The sequence below is a fragment of the Camelus ferus genome, chromosome 5 (assembly GCF_009834535.1).
Source record: "Camelus ferus isolate YT-003-E chromosome 5, BCGSAC_Cfer_1.0, whole genome shotgun sequence".
Lineage (NCBI taxonomy): Eukaryota > Metazoa > Chordata > Mammalia > Artiodactyla > Camelidae > Camelus > Camelus ferus.
Window position 1 is genome coordinate 53,635,933 of NC_045700.1, and position 14,012 is coordinate 53,649,944.

The window sequence follows — 14,012 nt, forward strand, 5'->3', positions numbered from 1 at the left end:
CAAATTGTAGGCCTCCAACAGAGCCCAGCAGGTTTTTGGCAAGAAGGCTTGTGAATAGAGCTCATTTTGGAAAGTGAAGAGTTTGATAATAAGTCAGAAAGAGAGGCTTTACCCCAGCAGTCTTAGACTTTGCATAGCCCTGCTAAAAAGAAACCATGAGTATTCTAGTCCCCTACTGGATGTAAGAAATACCTGAGAGATTTCTCTGGCACTTTAAACCAGCTAATTCTATGCTAGAATGCTAAAACCACAGGAAAATGACAAATTTACATGCAAAAGGAAGAACTGAGCTGTGCATAGAAATTTCTCTCATTTGTATTTGATTTACTCTTATTCAGTTCTGAAGGCTTGTAGGTCAGTGGTTGTTCTTGAACTAGTAAAATCTAAAGCCTCTATGGAATTTTTATCCTTGACTCTGCCCCTCCCTGTATTGTTCAACTATGGATGTTCTCGTCAATAGCTGTGATCCAAGGGTCTCTGAGAAAAAGATATTCTACCTCCAACTATGTTAGATACAAGCATAGAGAAGCAGCCGACATGTGATAATTCAGATTTCACTGCTGTTTTCAGAGATCTGATGGTAAATTCCTTCTGAGAATGTCAAATGTGGCACCACTGTCCTTGTGATGAAATCTCTAGAGCATCTCAGAAGAGGACTATAAATTGCTTTTATAGTCGCTTCTCCTCTGGGGAACAAAATTAACTTTTCCCCACAAAGTAGTGCCATAAAAAATTGAAAAGAAACCTGATATAAATATAAATATACTTAGGGTAGTATCTCAGTTTTCTGCCAAGGTAGATAAGCCCACTTATCAGACAGGAGTGGAGCATATAACTGAAAGATGTGCTGAGTGTTCTTAGCGGTGTTATGCAAATAAAGATACAACACTTACTTTTCAGAAATATTTCAGGAATCATATTGCCATAATTACATTCAAAGGGAAATTAGAAAAATTTTAGATTTTCAGTATTTTATAATTAGAGTTTAGACAAGGAGATTTACTACTTCAGTTTTGACCCAAAGAAAAGACATATATTTAAAAAACAAAAACCCTGTGTCTTAGAGCAGGGATGATTTGATATCTCATCTTCATTTTGGGAGGATAACTTCACTGCATATACAATTCTGGGTTGACAGTACTTTAAATGTTATCTTCTGTAGTCTACTGTTTTGTTGTTTTAGTTCATCTTATTATTGCTTTTTAAAGACTTTTTTCCCCATTAGCTGTTTTTAAGATTTTCTCTTTTGTCTTTGGCCTTCAGAAGTTTTGCTGTCATATGCTTACACATAATTTTTCTTTTTCTTTGCTATTTCTCCTTCCCTTCCTCCCACTCCATTTCTGTTGGGGTTTGTTAAGCTTCTTGAATCAGTGTCGTAGTTTTTTTGTTTTGTTTTGTTTTTCATTTTTAAATTCTTGGCCATTATCTTTTCCATTCTCTCCCTCTTCTACTTTTGAGACTCCAATTACCCTTATTTTACACATTTTGACTCTGTCTCAAATGTCGGTTATTCTGTTGTTTTTTTCCATTCATTTAAAAATTTTTCTCTGTGTACTTCAGTTTGGATAATTCTACTGACCTGTCTCCTAGTTCATTAATTTATTTGCATCTTCTGCTAGATCTAAAACAATCCATTGGATTTTTAAATTGACATCTTGTCACAAACATCATATGATATCACTTTCATGTGAAATCTAAAAAAAAACAAATGACAAAGATGAACTTACTCATAAAACAGAAAGAGACTCACAGATATAGAAGACATACTTATGGTTACCAAAGGAGAAAGAGGGGGTGAGGGGTAAATTAGCAGTTTGGGATTTGCAGATACGAACTACTATATACAAAATAAATAAACAACAAAGTCCTACTGCATAGCACAGGGAACTATATTCAGTGTCTTGTAATAACCTATAATGAAAAAGAATATGAAAAGAAATATATATAAAACTGAATATATATATATATATATATATATATATATATATATATATATATATATATATATATATATAAAACTGAATCACTATGCTGTACACCAGAAATTAACACAACGTTGTAAATCAACTATACTTCAATTTAAAAAAAAAGAAGCGAGTCTCTAGGTCCAGCCCACACTCAAGGGGAAAAGATTGTATAAGGACTCAAATAACAGAGAGTGGGGAAAAAAATTGAGAGCTTGTCTGTTGAAATTCATGAAGTTGTTTCTTTTCATGGATTCTATTTTTCTGTTAAAAGTATTTATCTTTAAATCTATTTTGCTTCCCTCTATTTTTAACTGAACATACGAATCAGTATTTGAATGCTAACTTTATCTGAATCACCTGTGAGTTGGCTTCTATTTTTCTTATTTTCTCTTGGTTAGTTGTCCTGTCTTCATGTATGTAGTAATTTTTATTGAATACTGGACGTTGGTGTTTAAGAAACTTTAGGGACTCCAAAATGTTTAAAAATATTTTTTAAAGTGTTCAAAGAGTTTAGCTTTCCCTCTGCTAGGCAGATAGACTAGAGGACTGATCACTCAATCTAATCCAATCATAAACCATCCTGGGGTGAGGCCAGATTTTAGTTTTGGTATGACTCAGTTTACCTGTATTTTGTGTTGTTTCTAGTCCTTTCAATAGAGAGTCTGCAAGTCTTTTTGGAATTTATGTTCTGCATTGAAGAGGTTTTTGAATGACTTATTTCATCTACGCTATATAGCTTCAAAATTTCTCTGTTTTAACGGGAGGACAAGTTGTGTGTTTGAAGCGCCTCAAATCTTCAGTTTTGTTACTCTGTTCCCACATAGTTGCCAAAATCTCCTCTGGATTTTCTGTCACTTTGCCATGGACCAAATATGACTTGTCAGCTTCTCACTCTGAAACATCTCTGATCTCTACACTTCTCTTTGCTTCTGCAAGGCTCGGTGCCTTCTGTAATTTATCTTGCTTTTCTAGTTCTGGTAAGTGATCTCATTGGCTTGCCCTGAATTGGTTCATACTACCCCAAGCAAAACCTCACATTTAATATTAAAGCAATTTTTCTTTTCCCCTGTTTTCTTTCCTAGATCTGTGACTATCCCATGTAATTTCTACCCAGTCAGTCTTTTGGTAACTGGTTTCTCACAGCCCAGGCTCTCTGTGGCTGTGTGCCTGGTCTTAATGCTTGGTTTCATGAAAGCTGATCTTCACCACCTACTCATATGACTCTGCCAGTCTGTACTGTACCTTGAAATCCTAACTCTGGTCTTTAGGATTGAATTGCCTCTCAGAATCCCATTCCATCTGCTGAACGTTGTTTCAGTTCGGTCTTTTGGATACAAAATTGCTGCCCTTACCACCCACTACTGACTCTGCAAGCCTGTGCTCCTGCTTGTGTTAACTCCTAACAGCATTGGGACTGCCTGCTCAGGTGCCATCCTTGCCCGGTTCTCTGTTCCTAGTGTCATACTCGGGCACACATTAATCCCGTGGTCATCTTAAATTACTTTATTCTTTCCAGACCTTTGCCAAAATAAATACTAGTATGGCACTTAGTCATATCTGGCCATCTGTCATCCATAAACCAGTATATATATATATATATATATGTTTTACAACAAAGCAGAGTGAAAAACAACTGCAAAGCTGAGAGAAGATTTAAAAGAAAAGCATTCGAATGTTGAAAATTTTTTTCTACTTCATTTATCAATTTGGCTTTACATTCCTTTCCTAGAATATGAGTCCCAGAACACATTTGACTGCAATTTAAACCAAATTGGACAACAGTAATCTTAACATTTTCTCTTGACTAACTTTAAAAAGAAGGAAATCAAAAACATTCTCTCTGAATGTTTCAGAGAAGCTTCCCACAGAGAAGGGAGTACGTTCTGCTTTTAAACAAAAACAAAACCATAGCTGAGCCTTTCATAAGCCAGCAAAACACACAGGTTAGTTGTGAAAAGAAAGCTACACTTGCCTGAGTACTGCACATTTTACTGAGGAAATTGACAGAAAGATGTAGCATTTGTTTCAAGTACTAGTTCAACAGGATAGAAAAAGAAATGGGAAAGGATATGCACATGACTGAGACTTACTCTGCAACATAATTAATGTTTTTTGTGCAAAATGTGTTAACAGTGTCTCCTGAAGGAAGAGTAATTTAAATGCTGCCTGGTGTGTAAAGGCTGTGATCTTGTAGTGCTTACTTTCTTGTTAGTAGATTAAGGGAGGTGAAGAGGTGAAGAATCAACCTCTAGTAATACTAACTGTGGCAACTGGAATTTTGTGGTTTGACAAGGGACTTTTTCAGTGCAGAGCTACATAAGGGAAAATGGAAATAGTCATAAGGGTTAGTCCCGGGTTTTCTTGATAACTAAGTATCACAACAACAGTTGCAATATTTCCATTGATGGGCATTAAAAAAGTCAGTCAATTAATTATTATTTTGTCACCGTGCCTCATAAACTTACATGGCCTCTTTTCTCCAATTCAAATTTTGGTGTGAAAGTATGTGGAATTCTTACAGCTATATCAGATGAATCTCACTGCCTTAGGAAGCACTTAGAAAATATTTTTTTAATCAAAACTTTGTCTAGCATATAGGAGTGAATGTTGCTAGCTAAATAATGATCTCTTTATATTTATTCCCACTTGGAATATATTTAAACCATTTGATTTTTAATATAAAGGCATCTATGAGGTGTTTTAGGTTTAGTGGAGATAGATGGTTGATATTTTATAAAACTACTTAAAAATGTGACAACACAATAATTCACACTGTATATTTTGATATTTTTAAAAGATTACAAAACATCAATTATAGATGGATGATTTTTAATGATAAATTTGATATAAATGGTATTAAATGGAACTCCAACAAAAATTTTAGCAATATAAATTAAAATTTTAGCTTTATTTTTAATAGTCCAAGGTAATTCAGGAAATTAATCTGATCTATTTTTCCAGCATTTGTCTTGCAATCCATGCCTTGAGAAAAGGATCTCTCTGCAGAGGCACTGTCTTAGATTGCTTAATATTGGATGGACACAATACCTTTTTCAGTTATTAATAACATTAAAATTATAGAAGTCAGTGGATTAAATGCTTAATTACACACACAGTAAAAAACCTATTTGGCAGGAAATTAAGAAGCCTTGAGTCCGTTTTCATTCAGGTTTTTGTTAATTGTAGCATCAGGAGTCAATGTGCCATATAAAAATGAGCCAAGAGCTTAGTAGTAGCTTAGCATGTTGGTTAACTAGAATATAGGTGTTCCACACACAAAAATTTCCTAGAGTTTAAAATTTCTTTCACTTGGCTTTCTCACTATTTTCTTAAGTAGGCTTTAATATGTACTAGTTAGAGCTTGAAGGAAGTGGGGAACTGTCTCAAGTATTTCTATAGAGACAATCCAACAGAGACCTTAATATGGATGGCAAAGAGGCATTTAGAAGAGGCTATTCCAGTCTTCATTCCTAAACTTCCTATGGTGGTGATTAAATCACAGTTTTGATTTTTTTCTTTTTATGGCAATTGCTACAAGGAAGAAAAGTTATGTAAACTGTTTATCACACAGCATTTAAATGATAGAGTGGACAAGTTGATTCAAATGAGTGCCACTGACCACAAAAACAATTAAACATGATATTTATTATAGCATTTTGCATGTGTTTTAGGTGGCCAGAGTCTTGGATCCATGCCAAAGTGGTCAGATAAAACAAGTATCAATGAAAACAAACCTACAGTCTCTGTCACGGAAAGAAAAGAAAAAACTGGGAAATCTCAATTTCCTTCCTCTTGTTGGACCAGACATACTTGGCTCTAACCCTATCAGCTAATAGCAATGTTTGGATAATGTCAAAGGAATGCCTTGATACATGAAATAATCAAGCTGGTTTCTTATGTGTGATTTGCCATCACACACAATGATGGGAGTTTGGTGAAAGTCAATCCTACTGTAGTGAACTCTACCGAACTGGTTTATGATTGGCCACACTGCTTTGTCCTCTGACACTCCCCTCACATCAACAGACAAATGTGATATCATTGCAGCAACAAGCAAGGAGTCATTTTGCTGCTTCAACCTACCATTCTGCAAACTGAGAAAAGAAATTGATCACTGCATTTTGGGAATAGTATTTCTGTTTGGTCTTTTGGTGTGAAATTAACTAAAATCACAAAATACAAAGTTTTTTTAAAAAATGTGTTCTAGTATTTTCCATAACATGAAATGAGTACATGATAATGTAACAAACATATATGATTATAATTTGTTGACAGATGACTAAAATAGACAAAGTTTCTGTCAACTAATGAGAACAGCTCCCAAATGAGTGAAATGGAAAAAAAAAAAAGTCGTATGTTTGAATCCTGAATAAAATGTAATGTTTCCCTTTTTTGATACTTTCCAAAAAATCAGAATAGGGAAGAATAGAAGTTATTTTGGAATCATGCAATACAGGTTTCCCTTTACTCAGTTTCCACCCATGGACATCTTATCTAACTATAGTACAATAATAAAATCACTAAATTGGTATTAGTACAGCCTATGTTTATAGTTCTACACCACTTTATCTTGCATGGATTCCCACCTCTGCAATCAAGAAACAGACTGATTCCATGACCATAAAGATCTTCTTCTTGCTACTGCCTTATGCTCACAGCTCTCTCTCCCATAATCCCCAGTCCCTGGCAACCACTATTCTGTTCTCCATCTCTATAATTTTGTCATTTAAGAGTATTATATAAACTGAATCATACAACATGTGACTTTTTGAGATTAATTTTTTTCACTCCACATATTGCTCTTGTGTATAATTAGGTCATTTTTAATTTTTTATCCACCATGCTGATCTCTGTCTTTTAATCAGCAGATACAGGTCACTTACATGTAATGTAATTATTCATAAGTTAGGGCTTGGTTTTTGTTTTCTGATCTCTCTTTTTTTGTTTGTTTCTGTTTTCTTGTTTCTATCATCCTGCAGTTCATGTGAACATTTTTTATAATTCTATTTTGATTTATCTATACTATTTTTGTGTATATCTGTACAAATTTCTTAGTGATTGCTCTACTACATATACATGATTTGATTTATCACAGTCTCCTAGTGCCAACATTTTATCAGTTTGAGTGAAGTATAGAAACCTTATTTCTCTTTAAGTCCCTACTTTCTCTCATTCACAATGTGATTTTCTTAAGTATTACTCTACATACACTGAGGACAATACCATGCAATGTTAAAATTTTTGTATCAACTGTCAGACAGAATGTAGAAAATTCAAGAGAAGAAGTAGTCTGTTATTTACCAATATTTTTTCTCTTTCCATCATTCTTCTGACCTGATGTTCCAAGATTCCTTTTTAAATCACTTCCCTTTTGATTAAAGAAATACCTTAAGCCTTCCTTTTAGGATAGGTTTACTGGTGACAAATTCTCATAGTTTCCCTTCATCTGAGGTTGTCTTTGTTTCACTTTGACTCTTAAAGCCTAGCTTCACTAATTATGGAATCACAGAGTTGACAGTTCTGTTCACTACTTAAAAAATGTGCCACTTTCTTCTGGATTTCATGGTTTCTGACTGAAAAGTACTGTTACCAAGTTGCTTTTCCCTATTGTAAGATGTTGTTTCTCTCAGGCTGCCTCAGTACAACTAGGTGGTTGTGAAAATGCCACCTTCTCTTTTGGCTTTCTCAAATAGATGGGAAGAAGAGCAGTTAATGTCTAAAAGTTTTCAGTCTTTTAGAAAGTGGGTGTCCCTTTCCTGGTTCTTTGGTTAGAAAAAGTAGGCTTTTTGGGAGCTTCTTTTTTTTTAGTCTGTTACTGTTAGCTTTCTGGGTTGCCAGCTTCTCCAGCCTCTAATGCAAGACATGAGTCAAATGGAAACCTAGGGAACTTGCTTTTGTGCTGTTCCTTAGGTCTGAAGTCCCTAGCTGGTCTGCTTTCTTCCCTCTGCATTTTAGAGTCTCCTTATTTTTATTTTATGTATAAAGCCCAAGGTTTTTAAGTTTTCTTGCTAGTCTAGAGAGTTTTACCTTTGCTGAGTTTTTTATTCTGTGACAAAATTTGTATTTCTAATTCTTTCTTTTATATCCATCTGTTCTTGTTTCAGTTTAGCTAATTTTTAATTTAAAAAATGAATATAATTTCTTCTTTCTCTCTTTGTGGGTATTAAATATATTTGTTTTAAAGACATTTTTAGATTGCTTTGAAGTTTTCATCTGAAGGGAATTCATCTTCCAATTGCTTTTCCAACAATCATTCTTTTTTTTTTTATATAGTGTTTATTTTATTTGAAGTACAGTTGATTTACAATGTTTCAGGTATACAGCAAAGTGATTCAAGTGTATATGTGTGTAAATATACATTTTTTTCAGATTCTTTTCTATTATAGGTTATTGCAAGATATTAAACATAGTTCCCTGTGTTACACAGTAGGTCCTTGTTGTTTATCTATTTTATATATAGTAGTATGTATCTATTAATCTCAAATTCCTAATTTATCCCTCTCCATCTTCCCCTTTGGTAACCATAAGTTTGTTTTCTTTGTGAGTCTTTCTGTTTTGTAAATACATTCATTTGTATCATTGGCGGTCATTCTTAAATATTCTTTTCTTCCCTTGTTTTGAGATTTTAATTTTCAATTCATCATGAGTGAAAAGTTTCTCCACTCTGTGCTCACCTTTCCTTGTTAATGTTCTTGAGTCTTTCCCCATTCAACAGTACAAACTTTTAATCTGGACTCATTCTTAATTTGGACCTCAGGACTCCTGTTCCATGGTGAAATTAGAAATAGAGCAGATACAGTCACTGACTCCAAGGTGGCTTGTCTCAAGTTGTCTACTTTCTCCTGTCTCCCTGGATACACAGATTGGTGCCTTTTCTTAGCATAGGTGAGAGAGCCCTGCTTCTGGTTCCAGTCAGCAAGGCTAGCTTTTGTTCCTTAACTTCACATGAAGTCAATGTCTTCTCTCAGAGGTAAGAACTCTGAGCTGTCTATGCCTCCTTCTGGATCTAAAGTCTTTCAAGCCCATGGTTTCTTACCTGCTTATTGTATTTTTCTGTTCTTATATCTATGGTTCGTAGAGATGTTTGACTAATTTTGAACTGTGACTGCATCATTTTAGTCATCTCTTTTTAAATTTAATTTGTCATTGCTATTGCTTTTGAGCAGAGGAGTCTTCAAAGCATGAACTTACAACACTTTTTACTGGAAGGACTCCAGTTTCCTTTAAACTGATGTTTTCCCTCACATTTCCAAAATAAATGCCTAAAATAAAGACTCAAGTGACCCTGTTACCTAAATTCATAAAAAGGCTCTATCTTTTGGTTTTATTCTAAGAAATTATATCTCTCCTTACAAAGCATTTTAGATATGGGTCAGGCTCTTCAGCAGTCAATATCCTGAGTAAATCATGTATTTCCATGGTTTTAGTTATTGTCTGAGGCTGACATCTATAAAAGAATATGTGAAATTTGATGACCACAGGATAGGGTATATAATGATGGATACTATGATACAGGCATAGAGAAAGTGCTGTGAGTTTTGGGTGGAGGAAGATGACTCTCAGTTGGGAATAGGGGAGGCATGAATTGGGAAAGATTTCCCAGAGGAGGAGCCATTTGAACAGAACTATGAGGGACTGTGGTATTTGGTTTAAGGAAAGGAACGTTATGGGTAGGAGGAACAAACACCCAAAAGCAGCAAGCTGGGAGTATAATTTAAAAGGTGCTGCCACTGTTTTTTTTTTTTTTTTTTTTAATACTTTGTTTCTTCTCTAATCAATAAGTAAATCAAAGTAAAGAGCTCTCATTATCATTGGACTTGTTTGGAAATCGTTTCACTTCTCACTTTTTCCACTAACATATCTTGTATCAGCTTTTGACAACTTTAATTGAAGTTTAAAATCTTCTCTTCATATCCTTAATTCCTACCTTTTTGTCCCTCTTTAACTGGCCCCACGTGACATATTTTAAATTATATTTTTTTCCATGAACTTCTTTTCAGTTACACTATCTACTTTCTAATAATGACTCTCCAGTGTTCTTCATATCACATACAGAATCCTGCCAGGAATAACAAAAATATTTTCATGGTGTAATTTTTGTTCGTGGTTAGTACTTTTTTTCCTTTTGCTTAAGGTTTTATTGATAGTTTTTTTTAGAAGAGTGTTAGATTTATGAAAAAATTGAAGAGTTCCCCCTATTATTAACATTTTACATTAGTCATTAAAGTATAACATTTTTACAATTAATTGATATGATATTGATTGCTATATTATTATTGATATATTATTGATACTGATATATTATTATTAACTGAAGTTCATCATTTATTTAGAGTTCCCTAGTTCTTACCCAATGCCCTTTTTTGGTTCTAGGGTCTCATCCAGGATACTTCATTACATTTAGTTATTATGTCTCCTTAGGCTCTTCCTGACTGTGACAGTTTCTCAGACTTTCCTTGTTTTTGATGCCCATATTACTCAGGGTTCTCCAGAGAAACAGAGCCAATAGAATATATAGGAAGAGATTTATTATGAGGGGTTGACTCATGTGAATACAGAAGCTGAGAAGTCCCATAATCTGTCATCTGCAAGCTAGAGGCCTGGCTTGGGGGCCTTCAGAATTGGACTGGAGCTAAACCATTGGCTTTCTGGGACTTGAGCTTGGATCTAAAGAGTCTCTGGTAGACAGCATAGTTGGATCCTGTATTCTTATCCATTTTGCTAATCTTAGCCTTTTGGAGATTTAAAATCTATTTACATTTAAAATAGTTATTAATAAGGAAAGACTTCCTCCTTCGTTTTGGTATTTGTTTTCTATTTGCCTCATAGCTTTTTTGTTTCTCATTTCCTGCATTCCTGTTTTCTATTGTGTTTCGTTGATTTTCTTGTAGTGAATTGTTTAAATTTCTTTCTCATTTCCCTATGTGTACATTCTACAGCTGTTTTCTTTGCAGTTACTATGGAGATTACATTCAAAACCCTAGAGTTATAACATTTTAATTTGAATTTATACTGGTTTAACTTCAATAACATACAAAGACTCTGCTTTTTACAGCTCTCTCCCCATCCCTTTTGGTTACAGATATCACAAAATTACATCCTTATACACTGTGTGCCCCAAAACATAAACTAATAATTCTTTAAATTCATTAGTCTCTTAAATTACATAGGGAACAAAATGTGGAGTTAAAAACCAAACCTGTAGTTACATTAGCTTTTAGATATTCTTTGACGAATGCCTCGTTCAGTTTTTAAACCTTGGCATCAGTCTCTCAGCTTTGGGACTAACCTAAGAGACAGGAAAGGGCAAAGGTCTAGAAGACAAGAGGCAAATACCATGCAAAGTAGGTGGGGAGGAAGGGAAGAGGCCCAGCCCACGGCGTACCTCCCCCATCTGTGGAAGGGGAGGACGTGAGCCCCTCTTCCTCCTCTATCCCCTGCCTCACAACTCTTTTCTGTACGGACTATGTGGAAGTTGCCCCAGAACTGTCATAGGACATATTTCTGACAAAGTAACTGATTCTTTCCAGGTGCATGTAGAGAGGGTGCTGCCTCTCTTAGAGTCAGTGATTGGGCTGAGTGGAAAAGCAGATTTGTTCTGCTTGGTGGCAAGCTTGAGGAAAACTGACAGAGGCTACAGCAAAATCCATGAGAGGAGGAGATTGTTTATGCCTTAGCACTGTGAGGTTGATGACGCTCGCCGTTGCTCTAAGAGTCCTTCCCCTGGCATCTTTCTAGACTGCTGGAAGGTGGGCCATTTGGGTTTCAGGAGGGATGCTTTCTTTACTGCCTCTTTTGACCTTTGGGAGAGAGTCATCTCAGAAAGAAACCACCGCTTTCTGCCTCTCGCTTGCATCTCAGTCTCTAGACTAAGCTATGTATATTGCATAAGCATAAGGCAATTATTGAATCACTTTGATCTGTGTTATTGAAAATGTTATTATGCATATTGTAGAGAAAAATATTGCCTTTCTAATAAATGATACCTACTTCTCTTGCAGAGATAGATGACAAGAAGGTGACCAACACACAAGCAGAAGTAAGTTTTCTTGTATTTTGTATAAATGTATCAAAATCTATTAAAAACACAACCAGTTTGATTTGCTGTCATATAAAATATGATTATTAACATAACTGCATTGTAAAAACTATTTAGTTGGCTTTTCCTGATGGAACAAACAGTAAAATGATGTCATTTAATCTCTGCCTCTATTATCCTTGATTCTCTACCTATGAAATACCAATCCCTGAAGAAACTTCTGAAATAAACTCTTGATTCTAGAGGCAAGATATTATAGTGATCCTTTCAATTTAGTGACTAATTGTTTATGACCAATAGGGACAGCCAGTGTTGGAATCATGGAACAAGAAGGTGGGGGACAGGCAGCTCTTAAGGGTCTTCTTGTGTGAAGCCTACCACATACCCCTGAGGCCAGAGTGTCCACATACACATACACATGTAGGTGTTCAGATTGAAAACAGGTGCCAGGGGAGGCCAGGGAGCTGATAATATAGGATACATAGACTACAAGATGATGAGCAAACTTGCATCCAGAAATGGAACAAATATTGAAGAGGACTCATGCAGACTTAATCGTCTGTTCCCGGCCACACGAGTAGGCATACAGCAGCACTCAGTGGATGATGGAGAAAGAACAAAATATCAGAAAGTATCTCTCAAGATTTTTCTAAAAATTGAGTGAGATTGTAAATGTGAAATGCTTTGAAAACTAAACTCTTACATAAATATAGTTTTTATTACTTAATAAGTTTTACCACTGTTACTAAACAAATTTTTCTATAGAATTAATTTTCTACTTGATCTTTGAATCTGTGTATGGAAATACAGAAGACATTCTGGAGGTGAATGATTCTCAAAATCAACCAGACATGACTGAATACAGGAGAAGTACAACAGCAGCATCAGCCAACCACACATTTGCATTAACTCGGAGTTGCCCTGACTGCACTTGTGCATAGTGGGCTGGTACCAGAACACTCTTCCGGAGAAATCTGCTTGTACCATTTCCTTTGGTTGATACAAATTTGGTAACTATTTGGCCGAGGTTTTTACTTTTTAATAGATTGTTTTTGCATCAGTTAAATATCATCTTGATGATACCTTTGAAGGCAATTAAACTTTAATATGTGTGAGTAAAGATGCCTCAAGGTCTATTTACAACTTGATGAAACAGTTTCTAGTTTTTTTCAGACTCTGCTTATTATGTTCTTTCTGATATGCATGGAAACCTATAACAGTCCTCAAAAAGTATCTTCTAACTATACTTGAACTTTTCAAATCAAAAATAATTGCTCCAAACACTAAAACCCCTGCCTTTGCCACAATGAAATGTAAATAGGCATACTATTAAAAAGGAGTCTTTGACATAATCTGATTGAGGTGTAAATCACACATATATAATTTATTATAATAAATAATGCTTTATGCATATATACATATCTATATGTCTATCTGCCTGCCTGTCTATCTATCCATCCATCCATCCTTGGGAGACAGAGATAAGAGAGAGGGAGATCATCTTATTATTTGTAGTTTTGACCCTGAAAAATGTTCCTGTGTTTCAATTTTTATCATTTTAATGCAAAACATTTCTTCCTCAATATATTAATCCTGTTACAATGTGCTGTCACAGAAGAGTGTTAAATAACAGTTTTATTAGGAAAGATCTGTTGAACGTATAAAAGAATATTATCTCAACGTTGTAATTCCAAGTAAATGGAAATAGTAGATTGAACATCTTAATTCCATAGGGTTATAGACTGGTCTTACTTCCCAAGGACTCTCATTAGCCTTCCAGAACCATTAACAATCCTATGAACAGCTATAATTACACCATGGTCATAACTTTGGGAGTATATTTTGTTCTGGCATTTATGCTTTTCTCTAAAATGGAAACGATTAGTCCTATCACTTTCTCGCTTTCTTTTTAAAGTAAACTGTTACTGGTGAGAAAGTAAAAAGAATAATTTCAAAACTGCAGTGGATGAAGTTTTATGATCAAATAGACCCTATAGCTTCATATA

General features: G+C 34.9%; 1 protein-coding gene across 1 annotated transcript in view; it reads left to right on the forward strand.

Annotated features, from left to right (window-relative positions):
- PPP1R1C (protein phosphatase 1 regulatory inhibitor subunit 1C) overlaps window positions 1-14,012 on the forward strand; it is a 107,098-nt gene that overhangs the window by 45,544 nt on the left and 47,542 nt on the right. The window contains exon 3 of the mRNA XM_006183031.3: window positions 11,969-12,006. Coding sequence (XP_006183093.1) covers window positions 11,969-12,006 — 38 coding nt within the window. The remainder of the gene's footprint in view (window positions 1-11,968; window positions 12,007-14,012) is intronic.